The sequence below is a fragment of the Platichthys flesus genome, chromosome 8 (assembly GCF_949316205.1).
Source record: "Platichthys flesus chromosome 8, fPlaFle2.1, whole genome shotgun sequence".
Taxonomy (NCBI): Eukaryota; Metazoa; Chordata; class Actinopteri; order Pleuronectiformes; family Pleuronectidae; genus Platichthys; species Platichthys flesus.
In genome coordinates, this window is record NC_084952.1 from 4,426,313 (window position 1) to 4,443,845 (window position 17,533).

A 17,533-nucleotide genomic window follows, 5' to 3' on the forward strand; every position below is an offset into this window, starting at 1 on the left:
ACTTTTATATCATCTTTTGTCCCGTATGGAGCTCAATTACGGCGCTGAGCTTTAATGTTTCACATCACTGCACTCTGGGCTCTTTGGGGAGAAGACTCACGGTGCCATGAACTCAGGCCTAATAATTCTGCCTGTCACTTTTCTATATGAAGCACATATAGTTAGAATATGTCTGTAGAAGCAAGGCACATATGTGTGTCAGCAGCTCAGCAGGATGTGAGTGACCTGTTGGGAAAAAAGAAAAAAGAAAGTGACAACTTGGTACAATATTAAATATTTTTAATTGTCTAGTCTTACAAAGGCAGAATTAAACATCAAGTGCTGACACATACAACCACCACATCTGTATACGTCTGCAGCATGTACGTATAAGTATGACAGTCCCTTTCAGAAAGGTGTATTTTGTTACCAACACCTGAACATAGCACAAGCACATTTTCAATTAACATAAAGACGAACGTCCTCTCTGTGAGAGACTCTATCCAATGCTTGTCCAGAGCATAAACCCCATTGGTTCAAAATGACATTTTGCAAATCAAAGAAAATCCGACACTGAACTCCACCATTTGGGTTTAATCTGATTGGAGTCAAAGAGTTTCATAAAAAGACAAGGTCATTATTTTCAAAGAGTTTGAGGAAATGGAGGAAAAATGACAGTCAGATGTTTTAATTGACAGATAATGTGCATAATCAAAGCTTGGAGATGGCGGTCAGCACGGAGCCAGTCAGGACGACGCAGGAGGCGAAGAAGAAGATAAGGCAGTTTGTCATCCCCTGATGGAAACACATACGTTTAATATGAGGAATAAAAATAAGGTTATTTCTTAAAATCTTATTTTTGCTGAATGGAATCATCACATTTTCTTGATGTTAAAGTCATAACAAATGCAGTTTGTTGTAGTTTGCCTGAGCTGTTACCTGGAAAGATGCTTAAGATTTTCCCCTCATACATTTATTTTAACAGTTTACCCTATACACTGAGATTTGATTAAAAAATGTCAACCCCAAAAATGCCCCATTGAAACCCTTCACAAGAGCTTTTTTAATCTCTGTCAGTAGACATAAAACGTGCATTCCACCTTTTCATGGTTTCATTCCGAAGTCCTGGCTTCAAAAGTATATTTTTTACAATTTAACATAATATTGACCCACTTTCCCCATATATGGCATATAGGTAAAATACATACCATTTCTTGGTCTGCTGTAGGGCGACAATTTATTTATGATCGAACCAAGAAACTTAATGTTTGCAACTGAAATGATGTGTGTATTTGTTGATATAGACTTAAAGAGAGAGAGAGAGATAGAGGCATGAGTAAAAAATTCCAGGGTTAGAAAGATCGTAGAAAGAAAAACAACCATTGAGCTGTTCTTACACCTTCTCGCTGCTCATCTCTCTCACATCACACACACAGGATTTATGTAACACTCAATACACAATAACAACTGAAAATCTCAAATTTCTATATACAAGTTACAGCCTGTGTGTACCTGCTTGTGTGTGTGCGTTTGGTCGTGCGTTTGTGTTGCTTATCTGTGAGATATCCAAGGCTGTGATAATCTCGGAAACATATTACGCACGTATTTCCACCTAGTATTTGTCATATGGAAAATATTGATTTTTTCTTTGCTTTTATATAAAAACATGTTTAGTATTAGTTGAACAACAATACAACCAATGAACTGAGTGGATTAGAGCCAGTGATCGAGCATGATGCATGTTGTGACCCTCACCTTAATCTCTTTGAAAACCAGGGATCCCCACAGAGCTGCAACCAGACCGTATCCCTACAGAGGAGAAATCCAACAAGGTGTTGACTGATGAAATCACTTTCCCTAACTCTGCTTCCACTTTGTAGAACTTTCAAAGTCTTTGATTTACAAACTCTACATTAGATATCATTAAGCAGACGCCTACATCCAAAGCGACTTACAATTAGTGCATTCAACATTTATGAGGGCGCCACACTCACTGGCCAACTGTCTGTAAAACTGTCCCAGGGAACATAATTCAAAACTTTTCTAGATGAAAGCTTTTGAGAATTTTTGTCACGAGCACATGAATTCAAACCCCCCCCCCGATTGAGACATTTTGTTCATCTGACCAAAGACTAAAAGTCATTGCCTTCCAAACGCTTCATAAACCAAGTTATAAAATACAATAAGAGGCCGCCATTGAACCGGCAAATCCAAAAAACTGAACAAATACGTGCCATATGGAGAAATGGATTAATCTACTACAACTTTCTTTTTGAATTTGGACATCTGAGTTTCTGTGAAATAGTTTCAGATACCAAAACTAAAACCTCTAAATAAAAACCTATGGAACATTTACCTTAGGCCCCAGTTCAATTTCCATGCCTGTCAGTTTATAGGCGAGATTAGGCCAAAAGGGTTTAATATCCAGGGTTTAAATGTGTTTTCATAACGACTGCTGGGCCTTTCTGGTTTGTTGATTGGTGTGATTGGATTTTCCTGACACAGGGACGAATACAGTACGGGTCAGGAAAGAATCCATAGAGTTTTTCGGTGCAGATCAAGGATTTTGTCACTTTCTCTAACATTGTGAGACTTTTGAACATTTCCCAGGGAATAATTAATAGCTCCTGGATGAAATATTAATTAGGGGTCTGATATCTAGAAGTGTGTAAATGTTGGTGCATCTCGATTTGATTTAAGGGATCGGCTTAGATGTACTTACTGCAGTGATAATGGGGAAGGTGACGACTGCACTCAGGTAGTTATTAGCCAGGAACCAGCAGTACGTAGCCAGAGCCCACATCAGTCCAGACAACAGACCTGCAGAGCACAATGAGATGTTAGAATGTACAAGTGCTTGAGACGAAAACCTATTAAACTGGGATAGAGTCAGGAATTCAATGTAGAGATGAATCTAGGTAAATGCTCACATACAGGCCTGAGAGATGGAAACAAAGTGAAGAGTTGATCTAAGGTAGAGACACATGCCCCAGTTTAAATCGGTCGCTTCACAGGAAATCAGGACACGGTGGCCAAACGCCGCAGGTGTTACGGAACAAAGTCCAATTTCAAGGCTCCGTCCACCGAGCTGTAAACCACACAACAGCTTAAAACTGAAGTTGTATGGGTCGTCAGGTTGTGAGCCAGAGTGGACATGTGTGCCCCTGAGCACTTTCGGTGATTCAGGGGTTACCTGAGCGGGTGTGTTTGCACTTGCAGCTCGGCAAAAGGAGGCTGTCATAGTCCTCACCCCCCCCCCCCCCCCCCCCCAACAACAGCTGATTCCTGGCGTCTTGGTGAGAGTCAAACTGAGGCTATTATTAGACCCGCCCGCTTGGCCCTGATGCGCCGACAGCTCAGTGGTTCACAGAAAATCAATCAACCGGTGGAAAATGGTAGTTATTGCCGGGCCGCTCAGTTTCCCCACAGCCGGAGAGGAACAGCGGCTCACAGACCACATGCCAGATCTGGGGCAGCAGCTTGTGGTTTTGGCACAGACAACAAAGGGTGGCGCACACAGGAGGTTCCAACCTTTAATGGATTTTTTATTTTTTTTTTAAACATCAAGATGATTCTGCCTTCACCTGTTACAGCTTTGAATTTTTTGACAATTTCCTTTTAAAGTATTTGATGAGGGGAAAAAAGCTGAATTTACCAGAAGAACATTTTTCTTTCACATCTTTTATCCCCCGACAATTCTCATCCTATCAAGTAATGTCTGAATAAGTCTGAGAAACCCAATTTTCTCAGGATTTCTTCAAATGCAGCCTGACTTTGTCCAACACTTTACACAATTTAGAGAAAATGACACAGCTTTGATTTTTGATGTTTGTTCGGAAAGGTCTTATTTTAAGAATAGACAGTCTCAGGCTACAGTGAAAGGCTGCAGCGTGAATTGGCTCGAGGATTTCTGCAGAGCTCAATGAACACATCTCTGCCAATGTCACCAGAAACTGAAGATGTAGACAGGAAAGAAAGTTGAGCCAGGCTTAAAGAAAGACTGTGGGGTTGCTGTTCTTTTCAAAATTAACTAAATTTAAATCGTGATTTGAGAAAAATAAGTTCTCATTTACTTAAATGAGAACTTAAGTAAATGCAGAAGTTGCAAAAAGGAAATAGTTTGATGAGGAGCATTTTGCAGTGACCTTCTGACCCCTCAGGGACTCTGGCTCAAGCCAACGTCAATAATTCCAGTGCAAAAGGATTTCAATGAGCAAGTTACTCCGTGTGTCCCCAAGACTTAATTTGATGAGGCTCAGAGAGATTAGTTATTGTAAAACGGCACTTATACAACAATCAGGTCCTTGATGGGCGTAAAACGGTTTCATTTTCAGTCAATGACGACTCAAATGACCACATTCATGTCACAGGCTTGAATCAAACATGTCTGTCAAAACCTTTACCTGGGAGGATGAGCCTGGAGTAAACCCTGGGTCTGTTGCGCATACCAACACAGTAGACTATGAAGTACATCGTGCTGGTAACAAAGATGCCGGAGCACTGCGCATACACATAGTCGAGGTCTGTGGAGAAGACGAAACAAGAAACAACAGTTGTACATCAATTGTGTTCACCTCTGGTTTTGCAATAAAGAAAAGGTTGGGTCAGCTGTATCGTCCCTTGTGTCTATTAGGAAGTCAGTGAATAAAGTGAAAATCAAAATCAAAACAAAAGGGCAGCAAGATTTTTTATTTTTGAGATCTTCACACACACAGAGACTTTAGAGACTCCTCAAGAAAACCGGATATTACACCAAGTCCTCTGGTGGAGCCAATGTTATTTATAGACCAACACTAGGGCGCATTAAATTGAGAAGGCATTAATCATTCTTGGACTGTTCCCCCCTCCCTCCCCCATCATGTGTCTTTAAAGTGCATGTATGGGTATAGTAATATTTAAAGTTGTTATTATTGATTCCATACCGTATTCACTGGCTCCACTGAACATGCATTCCTGGCAAGATGAATGGCTTTTAATGTAGAGGATCGGTGCAAAGGAGGAGCCGTACAGCAGCCCCGACACCACGGCCAGCAGGCAGCCTCTGAGGAAGAGGAGGAGTCGCAGGGTGAAGAACTGCATAACGGCCGCGGTTTACTCTCCACTGTTCAATTAGTAAGGTTAATTCAAGGATTCTCTTCAAAGCTGATAAAATAGGTGGTTGAGAATGAACGAATTTCACACTTACCAGACTAAGATAAGGGTTCTTTAACTTGGTGTATTGCGCTATCATCCATAAAGATTTTACCGTCCATGCAGACAATTTGACCTCATTGTTTCAGCAGCAGTTGTGCACACGCATGCAAGAGGCAATAATACTATTGTCTCTCTCACGCGAAGAAATGCTCACTTGGTATTTGTGGCACTTGAGAGCAACGTTCGTATTGTTGCGACCCCCCCCCACCAGCAACTGCCATAGATTGAACTAGTTTTCCTTGAAATGCTGGGAGGTCTCTTTTTCCATTTAAAAAGTATTATAAATCAATGTTAAGTTAGCTGAATTAAATGGTTTCAGTGAGCAGTTAATATATGGGATTCAACTCCTACACACGTCACATTGAGGATTAAACAAGGCCGGCAGCTGTATAATGTAACAGTGTCAAATTTATTCCTGAGCACCGACTGATTGCTAATGAGTTGAGCTCACATGACCCGCCTAGTCTTCTGTCCGATCTGGTCTATCCAGAACTCAGTGGCAGTCGGTCCGTAACTGCCTGAATAAGTTCTCTGTGGAAAAAGAACATGGTTCTATTACTGAGACTGTGGCATCCTTCACAACATTCAGAGCCTTCACATCTCCCTTTGAACAAAAGCAGTAAGAATTGATCAAGCCTCCCATTGTACCTTGAGAATATCATTAAAATGTACATTCCTGTGAGAAGGTGAGAAAAACCAACTAGCGCCCGATCAATATACTCACCCTGTCGATAAGTAATGGAATTGATTCTGAATTGGGATTCAGGTCCACTTCTGCTTTCACAAAGAAAAAGATCAGCCCGCTGGAACAAAACAAAATTAATATCAGTCATCCCCCCCAAAAAAAAAGCTGCTACGAAAACAATTCCTTTGCTGCTGCAATAGCCAGAAGAAAAACGTCAGTGGGAAGAAGGTGGAAGACATTTCACCTCAGCAGACACAACCCGGCTCCGCAGTAATTTAATATCGGCCTGGACACATCCTGAGGAGCGATCCCAAACCAGCCGAATCTGAGAGGGACACACACTTCCTTGATTTAATGCCAGAAAGTGGACCGAAAAGAATTGCTTTCACACCATTAATGTCTCAGAAGGCCTTTTTCAAAAGTTACAGGTTCAATTACAAGTCACCAAAAGAAAACTAAAAGAAAACCATATATTGTCTCACTCACCTTGAACTGGCCCAGCCCATCAACAAACTAGAGGATCCCCAAATTAAACTCCCAAGGCCGAGGCCGATAGCTTTAACGATTGGAACAACAGCTATAGTTCCTGTGGACGACATGGAATGAGAATTTAGCGGCACTTTTATCTTATAGTGCACCATTCACACAACCAATAAAGACAGGAGGGACAATCTACAAGGTTCTTAGGGATTTTAAATCAGAGGGGAAATTGTTGCACTGTCCTCTGTGTTTGTCCACAGTCTCCTCACAGCTGGAGGAAAAGAAAATATGGCATAAGAGTAACATCTGCCAGCAAAGTGCCTTGTCATGTGTGACATGTGTTGCACCTCATGGCAGCGTAGCATGAAGTAGGGACACTTTGGAGCAAGTGTCCTCAAAGTGGTTCTCAACTCTCACAGAAGTGCATCAACATTTTAAGATGGACAGAATCAGACGGATGCTTTGAGTCCATCTGCTGCTACAAACATCCAGATGGACCCTTGAAGACTTAATTCCGTTTGAGAACAACTTCAGGATCGTACCAGGAAGAAGTTTTACTTTTACGATACATTACCTGTGGCCCAGATTGCTCCTCCAAGCATTGCGAAAGGGTGGAATTTGGGCGAATTTAGAATCAAGTCACCAACCATAGATACAATCCATATTGCTGCACAGTTCACCCACTGAAAAAACATCCCTGCAAATAGAGAGTAGGCCATTAACCTTTTTTTAAAAGCACTCAAGAATTTAACTGTAGTTTTCATTATTTCTTTAGATGAAATGAGGCGCTGTGTTCTTACCGTCTCCAGTCTCTGTCTTTTTGATAGGAACAAAGTTGCTTCCATACAACAACACAGCAGCCACGTTTGCAGTGATTCCGTAGACAAAGTGAGTCGTGTCGGTTGAGTTGAAGGTTGAGTCAAATCTTTCCAGTTTCCCAAACACTGTATTTCCATCATAACGGGCCCCTGGGGGAGTTTAAAAGCCACAAAATAAAACAAATCTAATAGATTTCAGACACCAACAGCCACATCCAGGCCCACAATCATTCACTCAGTCGTTCAGTTGCACATATCGTACCTTGTTCAGCGCTGTGACAGCTCACCATTAACAAAGAGGCAACTAATAAAAGCCAAAGGGGACATTTCATTTGGAACATGTTAAAACTAGATATTGTTTCTCGATGTGGCCACAGTTTGAAAACCAGCTGAGGCAGTAAATGAGTGTCAGGCTGAGGGTGTGTGTGTGTGAGTGTGTCTGCAGAGAGGAGACAATGACATCAGGTGCAGCCACTTATCTAATCGCTCTGTCTGATACATGAGGCTGCAGGGGACAGAGACAGAGACAATTTAATATGAGATGAAATAATCTCATTTTAGTTATTATTAATATATTTATATTTTCATTTTTATAATTTATTTATATTAATATTTTTTTATATATATCCTTATATTCTGGATATATGTATATATATATATATATTTATATGAATTTATTTAAATATTCCCACTGTTTATGCATTTTATCCTTTGGAATATCATAAATATACCTGGGTCAGCGTCTTTCACTACACTGGACAGGACACCTTCACCTACAGACAGCACAGCCCCCCCCCCCCCCCCCTTTACTGGCTTCTTGGGTCAGCAGACACATTGAAGATGACAACGCTTATCTGTTCATCAGCAGACGATGGTCCACAACAATAGTTCTATATTTAAACCTGCTCTAAGGAAATCCTGTGGAAAAAGGCTGCTGCACTCAGCCCTTACCAGCAACTTCCTGATTCTTATCTATTCTGTTTCTAGTATATTCTAGTCCATAGTCTATTCAAATCTAATCTAGTCTATTCTAAACTACTCTATTCTAGTCTAGTCTATTCTTATCTATTATATTCTAATCTATTCTAGTGTATAGTCGATTGTAATCTTGTCTATTGTAATCCTTTATATTAAAATCTATTAAATTCAAATCTATTATAGTCTAGTACATTCTCGTCTATTTGATATGATTAGCCTGCACGCAGGCTATTAAGAACAAGGGCCAGCAGATGTCGCCTAAAACACATTGATGCATAATGAATGAGTGAATGAAGGTGTGATTTATCACCCTCGTCTTTGGCCTATGTATTTAAATCTAGTCCCTATTAAATGTAGTGTCTTTGAGAATAATAGGCCTCAACCATGAGATTGTGGCAGCTGTTGTGATATCTTGAATCCATAAAGATCCATATAGAAGCAAATATTGCGCTAAAGTGCTATTAAAACATTCGCCTGATTACTTTAGCTGTCACTTATTTTTAATATCTACTTTTTAAAGGTAGTTTAAGGGGAATTTCCATAGACACACTTTCCAGAGGGATGCGAGCTGTTTGGTGACTTCACAACACGTCCATGAGGTGTCCCTGTCCCCGCGTATCCCACCATGTGTCCACTCTGCATCTGACAGAGAAAGACAGTATTCATGTGGCTTCATGTTTGGGTTGGAGGGTGGTTTCCCAGCAGCTCTGTCCTCTGCGCACCGTGCGCAATAGTCTCTGTGCCCTATAGTGGCCACGAGTCCTCCCTTCCAGGATGCGTTTGGGAAGTTGTGCGCTCCTCCCTGGTTCGAGTTTGTCTCAAAAAAGACACTCAACCATGAAGATAACATAAGTTCTAATGGGGAAGTCTCGCTCTCTCTGGCTGTGCTTCCCTGTCCTGAGACTGACGAGCAGCTTTTGGAGGTGCCCTCTCTCCAGAAGGAGTTTGATCATTGCGACACTATGCGCGGTCTATCTGCTTTTTGTGGTTTCATACGTTGGATACTCTCAGCAGCAACGGGACAGACGGACAGACAAGCACAAGTACCGACACACCCGTGGACTGGAGACCGATGGTGCCTTCCTGGACTCTGCGGACCTGCCCACCGGTGAGAGCTCTGTGGTCCCGACCCGGTCCAACGTGGTGTACATAACGCTCAAGTTCAAGCGCCTGAAACCTGCGAATATTCGGGGCACAATCAGGCCAAAGCTCCGAAGGAAGTTGAGAAAGAATAAATCAGCCAGTTCCGCTTTTACGCAGGACAAACTTGGCGCTTTGGAGCGAGACACGGGGCAGATTAACCGCCACTTTGCACCCAAGACTCTCTGGAAAGAAACCAGGGATGTGGATTATAAATCTTTAGATGTAATCCACAGCTCTCACAGAGATGAGGTGGCTAACACCAGCTCTATACGAATCTACAGCCAGCGTGCACCGCAGTGGTTCAGCGCACAGGACGTGGGTGCCATGCGCTTCCTTGCAGATGCCAAAGTTTTGCGCATCAGAGAAGTTTCTCGCGGGGAGTCTCCATCACCGCTCCTTGTGTTTGAGGGGGAGACCGGGACCAGAGGAAACCACACCACAGCACGGGGCAGTGTGTGCGTGGGGCGGTGTGGAGTCATCACCAGCCCCGTGGACACCACTGAGGTCTTTGCTTTCCATCTGGACAGAGTGCTGGGGCTGAACAGGACGCTACCGACCGTGGGAAGAAAGTTCAGATTTCTACACGGTAGGTTCCCCGGATGGAGTTTGATCCAAGTTGGATGTAAAGTTTGGCCACTTTTAAAACAAAGTGGATTCCATAAGGGACAGAGAGTAGTTCATCGCACAGAGTGGAAACTGCTGAGCGTGGCAGTGGGAAGAAGAGGAGGGAGTGACACAGAGCAGTGAAGAGGGAGAGGAATATTCTGCATGTGGAGGATAAATTACATTGTCTAACGACGGTTTCATGATCGCACAACTTTTTATGTTTTCATGATCTAAACTGCAAATTGCACCATCAACACCATAAAAATGTCATCAGTGCTTTAGGGAAATGGATAAAAACACGAATAACACCCGAGACCCTAAGTGAACTAGTGAGCTTCGCCATAGATTCTGAGATATTTTTAGCACTTTTCAAGTGAATAAGCATACTTTTCTTTCCCAGGACAAAATAAAAACATGCAAGATTACATTATTATCACAAAACAAATATAGTTAAAAGATTATGAGAGGTGTAAATAATGAAAGGTGCATTAACAGATGCAGGTATTCACTTACACAAATGAAAACAACTCCCTGGAAAAACCTTCAGCTCACACAATGTAGGTCAAATCTATAAAAATAAGTTCAAGACAAAATGTAAAAGAAGCTGCAGAGTCAGCTGATCTAATAGACTGTGAAAGGCTGTTTCAGAGGCGAGGAGCCAAAGCTCCAGAGGTTCGATCATATTTAAAATGGAACAGATTGAGCCGAGTGAAGAGCTCAGTGCTGGATCGTCTAGATCGTCTAGAGGTGATTAAGAGTAATCAAAAATCAATTCTAAAAGAGATAGGAAGCCAATGGATGGAGGCCAGAATTGGTTTTAGGTGATAGAAACAGTTTGTCTTGTTCAGGGATCTTGCTGCACAACCATTGTACCACCAACACCATAAATCACTTCATTAAATCAAACCAGTTTATTGAGTAAGTCATCGCCTCCGTGGATGAATTCATTGGATTTTCCTGTAAACCAGATGTGGTGTAGCCGCGGGACAGATGCGCTCCGATAATCCAACACAATCAAACTCATCATAATCAAAGTAGATAAAATGTCGTCGTGAGGAACTTTTCTTCTCCTCATGTCACTGACATCAGGGAGTTTGCATTGAGGTTAGATTCTATTACAAAGGTCATGTTTGAATGTCCTAGAATCCACTTTATAAATTCAATTCAAACATAAGCAGGGCTATGAGCTCTTCCAGTCGGTGTAAGTAGAACCTGAGGGACATTTAAACCGCAGGTGACAAGCTGTTTGCTTTCACCACCATTATTCCATCTATGACCAACAGGATTTTAGTCTTCAAGCAGAATAGAACAATAAAAAACGTTGCCTCTGACAATCAACAGAGTTTGATTTGTCAGTGCTTTGATTTGAAATGAACGCTGAGCAAAATTAAAGTATGAAATATTCATAAATACACAACTCAGCATTCTAAAAGACATCACTCCACTTCCCTCTGCTCTTTGTTGCGAGAGATGATGTCGCAACGACATGAAAAAAAATATAACAACTCATTCCATGAAGCAATCTTGCCCCATCACTGATGGTTGTGAGTTAATGTTGCACAAAACCATCTCAGACATTCTGGGAAAGAAAGAAAATCCCTTCTTCATCTCTCTGCAGTCGTGATGAGCTCAGTGACCCGCAGCAGATACTGTGCAGCCTCCAGGCATGTGTGTGCTAACTGCATAAATTCCAGTGACGGCACCAGTGTGCCCACTGGTCAGTAGGTTTTTCCAGGATAAAAATAGGTTTAAAAAACTCAGTGAGACTGAGCAGTTGTTGAAACCTGACCGTGGGATCTGTGCATCCCTCCCTCTTTTAGACGGCCAGCCATGTCCAGTGGCGATGTGGGACGCGTCTCTGTACCCAGAGGGCCTCGCTGCGGGCCGGGCCACTGTGAGGCTGACATGGGGGGGCTACCAGAGATCCCTGAAGCAAAGGTGTTGGCAGAGAAACATCAACCCGAGGCCCGACTCCGACTGCGGCTCAATTCATCACTACGAGTGGAGCAAACTCGCTCTGTTTGACTTCTTGTTACAGGTAACAAAGGATTTGTTGATTCATTTCACATTTGTTTCAACGAAGATAAACGCTCTGTTTTTACAGATAAAGTCTCCACAGGCTACTTAAATTCAAAAAATGCTTCATAGATGACTTTAGCTTTTTTTTTGTCTGACATTATAAATTCCCTCCAACAGCTGTTTGTAGAAAAGAAAGCTTAAATATCCCTTGGCTGAATACATGTCTTGTTTCCTGTGTAGGAGGATTCTCTCTTGGTCCCATTTTGGCTCTAAGGACACATTTGCTGAGCTTTGGCCCTTTTGTTTTGTTTCGCAGAAGATATTCTGACATAAATCTGTTGATCATGAAGGAGTCCGGGATGCAGTGTGAGGGTTTTCAAAATAGTTGAGGTCATTGTGCCCCAGATTTGATTGTTCATTCATCTTTAAAGTTCATTATTTCAGATTACTTATGAATACATGTATCGATTAGAATTTCAGGAGAGCACATACAGTTCTGCCGAGGCCCAATAGGCCAAAATTCCAAATCTTTTCTAAATCTCCAATATACATTGAGGTGTAGTTCTGAAAGGACGGAACTGGATTCCACAGACCATATAAAACATTCATTAAAGACACAAGTGGACTGAATATAATGGAGATATTAATTTCATCTTTTAGGTCCTGAATAACATTGAAATCAGTTCTGTTCATGTCATAGAAGGAGATTTGCTTGTCCTGAATCAACCTCCTAGTGTGAACGAACATGGCCTCGACACCACTGAGGAAATGATGAGGCTCATCAGCTACTATCATTTATGAGTTGATTAGAATTCTGTTACGCATCAGGCTAAAGTCAGATTTTTTAATTCCTCCTGTGTTCATTAACTGAGACAAAGTCTATGACACAGGATGTTGAGTTGGGGAGATTAGAACTTTTTGCTCGACAATATTCTAAAGGGGTTTGATTAGGGGCTCATTGGTTTGATTGACAGGTATATTCTGGAATGTTTTCTGTTCTGTGCTCCATTTGTGAGAGGCTCCTAATACTTTTGACATCAAACCTCCCAGATGCTGCGTCCTCTCTATCTGGTAGCACCTATAAAAACCTCCACAGATCAAATGGTGGATCAGATGCAGGACGATCAGTGGATAAGAGAGTGTGGAGCCTTGAGAAAGTCGTTTGAATTTTGAGGGAGGATAAAAAAGTCTTTGATAGGCAGGATCATCAAACACTTCAAGAGGGAGAGGAAAGGAATCTGAAATATCAATACGGAAGATAAATCCATATGCATCATCTTCTGCTCTACTCTCACAACATCAAACACAAAGAAAAATGTCTTTCTTCAGATTCACAACCGTCTGGACGGGAGCTGCTGCGGGTTCCGGCCCCGGCAGGATGACGAGTGCGTGGAGCTCGCACACCGTGCAGAGTGCGGGGACCCTGAGCGCCTCCTACTGGCCAACATCTTCCACAGGGGTCACGACCCCAGACACCTGGTGTTCACCAACAACAAGGGCTTCTTCGACCGCAACGAGGACAACCTGGACTTCAGGCTGCTGGAGGGGATCACTGAGTAAGTTTAAACAGATGGATGGATGGATAGATAGAGATGTAGATAGATAGAGATGTAGATAGATAGATAGATAGATAGATAGATAGATAGATAGATAGATAGATAGATAGATAGATAGATAGATAGATAGATAGATAGATAGATAGATAGATAGATAGATAGATAGATAGATAGATAGATAGATAGATAGATAGATAGATAGATAGATAGATAGATAGATAGATAGATAGATAGATAGATAGATAGATAGATAGATAGATAGATAGATAGATAGATAGATAGATAGATAGATAGATAGATAGATAGATAGATAGATAGATAGATAGATAGATAGATAAACCTAAACTACTATTAAAAAAATTCAAGAATAGAGATAAAACTAAGCAATATAAAACATATGAAACATGAAAATGTATATTTAATTTTAGTCTATTGACTTGGTTTCTAGATTCATCCTTTTTTCCTGTCTACAAAATGTTTGTGGAGTGAGAATATAATTTATGCCCAGATCAGTTTATTTGGGCCGCGAGCACTGAGATCATTATATTCTTAAAGATCTTTTTGTTGGGCAGGAAGTTAATTGTTTTTCATTTTAACATTTGAAACTGAGTTTGTTGAATCTTTGTCGGGTATTTTCAGAAACTCTGGATTTTAGGTTTTGCACATATTACAAATGAACTTTAACAGATGATAACCAGTCATTTCTAATCACACTTGGAACTTGAAATGTTTCAACCTTCGTATAATCTTAAAAACTGTTCAAAAGTCTTCAAACTTTTAGAAAATGTTAGATCTGGTTCATCAAATTAAAGTATACGCAGCACTAAATGTCATGTTCCTGTTTATTACTTCAGAGACTTTCATTTCATTTCATCCATCCTTTGATCATTAAATCAGAGTGGTATCACTGGGGAGACAATGTGGTGTGTTGGGTCGAGAACACTGGTGTCTCCTCGTGGAAACTGTTGCTTCTGTTCTAATTATAAGGGTCAAAATTTTGCAAAGACATATTATTTTTATTTCCTGTTGGATCTTCATTGACCTGAAAGGTTATTTTTCATCTTTGATTTTTATAAAGCTGAACAAACTGAGGTCTAGTTATTTTATTTCAGGCCCTTTCATCACAGATCGGTACGTCACTACGGTTTATTGGAAAAGTTGCATAAAAAGTTGAAATGGTTACAAAACCTTCCCTTCTTGACCCGTGTTCCATCCTTTCACCAAGTTTCGTGGAAAGTATTGTGCATTTTTTGTGTTATCCTCCAGACAAACCAACAAATAAACCCACAGAGAAAAAACAGTGAGGTGCAAAAACATGACCTCAGAGGTCTGCACAAATAATTCTACGGTTTGTAATTATCTTGGTTTGCTGACAGAGTTTTGTGGAGGTGTTTACTCAACTTAATAAGTTTGGAGGTTGCGTTTTACGGTTTGACTCTGTTGCATTATCCAGAGAGACGTCTCTGAATTCAGTGCCCTCATTTATATAGATTGTGTTATATAGACACGTGAAATACCTCTCAGTAACACAGTTCAACAGCATCACAAACAACAGCCGCAACAAATGACCGTGAAGCTGAATCAACGTCTGCCTAAGAATAAATATTATAACTAATCATCCAGGACTTTTACTAGACTATAAGGCTGAATCAGATTTCACAAGGAAAATCAAATAAACCGAGAACTGAGAGAGCAACAACAGCTTTTAGTGTTTATATTTCAAATCAGATTTAACGCTAAGTTAGTGTTTTAGAGGCAGCGTGGGGGGGGCTAAATGAGCTAGGAAAAGTAATAAAAAAGTAGCAGTACATAAATGATATACTTTTGTGAGTCAGGTTAATATTAAGCGTGTGAACTCGTCGTCACAGTCTCTCTCTTATTCATTTTATTGGCTCTTTTCTCAGTTCCCAAGCACAACATATAACTTGGTTGGGATTTATTTTAGACTTTGACATATGGAATGTAGAACAGGTATAAATCTGTTGCCTTCTCTCCTTGTTGTTCTTTCACTCCAGATGTTGTTTTCAGGGCCTTTAACACCCGAGGTTAGTTATTCTTCTCAGTATTACAGCGTTATAGATAAAGATAAAGTTGCAGCCAAGTCATATTTTCATGCAACGTCCTCTACAGCTGTTTGCAGAAAGTGAAACAGCCAAGATCACCTCTGCTCCTCAGACATGAACCTTCCCCCCAACTTGTCTGTGCAGGCTCCCGGAGCAGGCGGTGTCGGTGCTGAGGAGCAGGAGGCTGAGGGAACGACTCCTCCAGTCTCTGTTCCTGGACCAGACGTACTGGGAGAGCCAGGGCGGCCGAACGGGCATCGACAAGCTGATCGACGTCATCGAGAGGCGGGCGAAGGTCCTCCTCACCTACATCAACGCACACGGGATCAAAGTCGTCACAACGAACGCGTGACGAGCTCCAACAAAAAACAAATTAACACTTTGATCCCTGTGACTTCACTTTGTCCTGAAACAAAACACTGGAGCCTTAAACATTGACATTTTTTGAATTAGTCTGGATCAAAAAACATCAGGTAATTATTACACATAACGTAATTTATCCCAAGAGTATGAGAGCATACATCAGTGTGGCCCTGATCCTCAGGATCATGTCCTTTTAAATGGAATATTATACAAATCAAACAGGATAAAGAAGTAATTATAAAATATTTCTATATTTATTTTAAAAAATTAATTTTTTTAATGAAGGACTTATTATGAATCATCCACTGACCTTTAGAAAATGACATATACGATTTCTTGTTCATAACCCTATATTTGCAAAGCATTCAATTAATCAATGGATGTAAGGAAACATATCTGAACCATAATTTTCATGAGATACTGAGAAACTCTTTAATTTAACTTATGTTTGACTTTTACTTTAACTCTCACTGAAGGAAACTAATTAGTTTTTCTCCCGTCTGCCGAGTCTTCTCTCGTTTCTCTCCCCAGAGGAAAAAACGCCGTTGTCATTCTGTAAAGAACACGCCGCCGTTATCGCTTCTCCTCCTCCCGAGGCTTTCCAGCAACTATCATTCTCACCGTGTGAAAGAACGACACGATAAAGTTATTGTCTGAATGTGGCGTCGAACATTTTACACTGAACGATGAGTTATTGAATCTTTTATATCTTTTCTTTTAAAAAACGCCCAATGTGAACATTTGTCATGATGATTGGAGGAGAACCTGGACAGTGACTGTAAATTTTAAACTGAAGGACTTTAAGAACTTTTCTTTTCTCTTGTGACTTTATTTCACTACGAAAACACTTGCTTTTTTGCCATGACCCTTTATTTGTTATTGTATTTATTTATTTTTGTACTTTTTCTTTCTAATTGTTGAAGCTGTCAATAAAAGTTTGTTTTGTGTCCAAAGTTTTCCGCCTTGACAGATCAAATCGTTTTATCTCTGACACTGATCTGTAGCTTCTCCTGTCAACTTAGCATTATTGATTGATGATTTTCAGATTATCTGTCAGTTGCAGACAAGACACACAATCAACTTTATTGTGTTTGTGTAAAAGTTGCTTTTATTCTGAGTGAGTTTTAAATTGTGCATCATTTATTTCCTGTCAAAAAACGAAAGCATCTCTCGCCGAGGACAATGCATTTGTTTCCACGGTGTGTAAAAATGCATTAGCAAAGATATTTGTGAATGTCGACTCACAGTGAGATCAGGAATAGTCTGTGGCTGTGAAACCTGAGCCGGAGCACGCTGCCTGTTTTCCATGCGGCCGTAAACATCGAGCTTTGGGCTCTCGCTCGGGGCTTTGAGGGTCTTTTCCCAGTGGCCATGCTGGGCGTTCACTGGCCTGTTGTTTTAACCCCTCTGTGCCTGCATTAGTGTGTCGGTGGCGTCCGTGGCTCTGTGTGTGTGTGTAGGAGAAACCCCTCGAGTTCCCACAGTGCTCAGCAGCGGAACTTACCTTCTCGACACGCATGTGTGATTCGCATTTTTCTCACACCAGAACACACACACACACACGCAGACAAAGGGACAACCTTTGAGCGATGTATGTAACAATATGTGCATACACGGACATGCACGGACATGGGGACCCTGACCTGCCCT

At 41.1% G+C, this 17,533-nt stretch overlaps 2 protein-coding genes across 2 annotated transcripts; one reads left to right on the forward strand and one right to left on the reverse strand.

The window, feature by feature from the left end:
• Positions 1 to 262: 262 nt before the first annotated feature.
• Positions 263 to 7,619, reverse strand: tmem144b (transmembrane protein 144b). The gene is made up of 12 exons (XM_062394015.1): positions 7,391 to 7,619; positions 7,138 to 7,305; positions 6,912 to 7,034; positions 6,344 to 6,443; positions 6,102 to 6,182; positions 5,897 to 5,975; positions 5,624 to 5,703; positions 4,902 to 5,020; positions 4,383 to 4,502; positions 2,702 to 2,799; positions 1,735 to 1,788; positions 263 to 774 (listed from the first exon to the last, which is right to left on the reverse strand). The coding sequence occupies exons 1-12, from the start codon at positions 7,494 to 7,496 to the stop codon at positions 691 to 693; spliced, it is 1,212 nt and encodes a 403-aa protein (XP_062249999.1). The 5' UTR covers positions 7,497 to 7,619; the 3' UTR covers positions 263 to 690.
• A 1,266-nt stretch (positions 7,620 to 8,885) lies between these two features.
• Positions 8,886 to 16,839, forward strand: gask1b (golgi associated kinase 1B). Its single transcript, XM_062393032.1, has 4 exons — positions 8,886 to 9,862; positions 11,703 to 11,920; positions 13,231 to 13,457; positions 15,665 to 16,839. The coding sequence occupies exons 1-4, from the start codon at positions 8,992 to 8,994 to the stop codon at positions 15,870 to 15,872; spliced, it is 1,524 nt and encodes a 507-aa protein (XP_062249016.1). The 5' UTR covers positions 8,886 to 8,991; the 3' UTR covers positions 15,873 to 16,839.
• Positions 16,840 to 17,533: the final 694 nt, after the last annotated feature.